Consider the following 1,917-nt stretch of genomic DNA (forward strand, 5'->3'; position numbering starts at 1 on the left):
GGGGAATGAGAGAGAGTGGGGGGAATGAGAGAGAGTGGGGGGAATGAGAGAGAGTGGGGGAATGAGAGAGAGTGGGGGGGAATGAGAGAGAGTGGGGGGGAATGAGAGAGAGTGGGGGGAATGAGAGAGAGTGGGGGGGGAATGAGAGAGTGGGGGGGGGAATGAGAGAGTGGGGGGAATGAGAGAGTGGGGAATGAGAGAGTGGGGGAATGAGAGAGAGAGAGAGAGAGAGAGAGAGAGAGAGGGATAAGAGAGAGGGGGGATGAGAGAGCGGGGATGATAGAGAAAGAGAGAGGGGGTGAAAGAGAGAGAGGGAGGTGAGAGAGAGAAGGGGTGCGAGAGAGAGAGAGAAGGGGGTGAGTGAGAGAGAGGGGGTGAGAGAGAGGGGGTTGAGAGAGAGGGGGGGTGAGAGAGAGGGGGGGTGAGAGAGAGGGGGGGTGAGAGAGAGGGGGGGTGAGAGAGAGGGGGGTGAGAGAGAGGGGGGTGAGAGAGGCAGTTCTAGCATCCAGTGGCCAATAGAACTCAGGTGGAGGGGGGTGGCTGTTTTGCTGCCCCCCTGCAAAGTGCCGCCCTAGGCCTGGGCCTTGTTGGCCTAGGCCAAAATACAGCACTGGTGTATATTCAAAAATGTGTGAGCAGAGAGTCTGTTTCTATCAAATTAAACCCAATTTATTTGTATTGTTTTAAGTATTTTCTTGTTTTGAAATGACACTGACTCTTTCTTTATACCAGGGGGGGAGGGTAGTTTGCCATCTTCACCTTGGACACTGGATGACTTGTCCCGGTACTGTCCCCTCTTCTCAGCAACCGACTCCAGCTGCTCCTCTGGTGCTCCTCCAGACCCTGCACTTTCTGCTTCCCAGCTCTGCCCCCAGCTTCTTCCCGGCAGCAGCAAAAGGTAAGGGAGGTGCACTGTGATGTTAGGGAGGCTGAGGATTTGACTTCTGATGGTTGGGAAGACTCTTAATGCCGGATATAAGAAGGGGGAGATGCTTTGGAAATCTAGTCTTACAGATACAACTGGCCTTTTGAGGGCAACCATAATGCCGATGAAATAGCCCTTGACGCCCCTAACCCGTATGCTATACAGTCTCAGATCTATACAAAGCGATTGGTTATTGCGTCATACTATGACATCATTAATGCACTCACCTCTCGGAGCTCCAGCCTCTGTGCCACCGCCTCCAGGCACTCCTGCCCCGAGCTCTCCACCGACAAGGTAAACTCCACAAACTCATTATTAAGCAGCTGGATCCGCGCCACCAGGCAACTTTTACTGGACACCGTGTACCTCCGCGTCCGCTTCAACTTCAGCCCGAACGGAAGCGGCATTTTCCCGAAAGAGCAGATCAGCTGCGGGCCTTATGAGGTCATCCAGCGGCCATTAAATAAAGAGAGAAGAAGCCGCACGTGGAGAACATTCAGGAACCTAAAAATGAGACACAAAGCACAAAACCATCAACAAAAAAGGTTCTAAACTGGTGCAAATGCAAAATTATTACACGCCGAATCATGCCAGTCTAATCAATATTGGGCACGATACACACATGCAATCTTTGTATAATCAACTTTGGATTTAACCAAAACTACATAATATGAATATCTACCTAACGGGTCTCAAGCTTGTGGCCCTCTGGCTGTTGCAGAATTCCAATGAGGCATTGCAAGACAGTTACAAGCATGACTCCCATAGGCAGAGGCATGATGGAACTTGTAGTAGTTGAGCTGGAGGGCTGCCAGTTTCATAGCTCCCAACTGTCCCTGATTTTGAGGTACTGTCCCCGATTTGGAATAAAGTCCCTCTGTCCCTCTTTCATCCTCATTTGTCCCTCATTTTGTTCTGATCTATATTAGTCCTATATAAAATGCACTATTTATCTTTCAAAAAATGTTTCCCAGTGCTAAACCTCTAAATTG

At 50.2% G+C, this 1,917-nt stretch overlaps 1 protein-coding gene across 1 annotated transcript in view; it reads right to left on the reverse strand.

Annotated features, from left to right (window-relative positions):
- The window catches only part of PTPN21 (protein tyrosine phosphatase non-receptor type 21), a 77,171-nt gene extending 75,746 nt beyond the window's left edge, over nt 1-1,425 (reverse strand). The window contains exon 1 of the mRNA XM_082275316.1: nt 1,153-1,425. Within this exon, the coding sequence (XP_082131442.1) occupies nt 1,153-1,332 (180 nt within the window). The 5' untranslated portion in view covers nt 1,333-1,425. The remainder of the gene's footprint in view (nt 1-1,152) is intronic.
- Nucleotides 1,426-1,917: the final 492 nt, after the last annotated feature.

This window comes from Pelophylax lessonae (genome assembly GCF_965119305.1).
Source record: "Pelophylax lessonae genome assembly, chromosome: 13".
Taxonomy (NCBI): domain Eukaryota; kingdom Metazoa; phylum Chordata; class Amphibia; order Anura; family Ranidae; genus Pelophylax; species Pelophylax lessonae.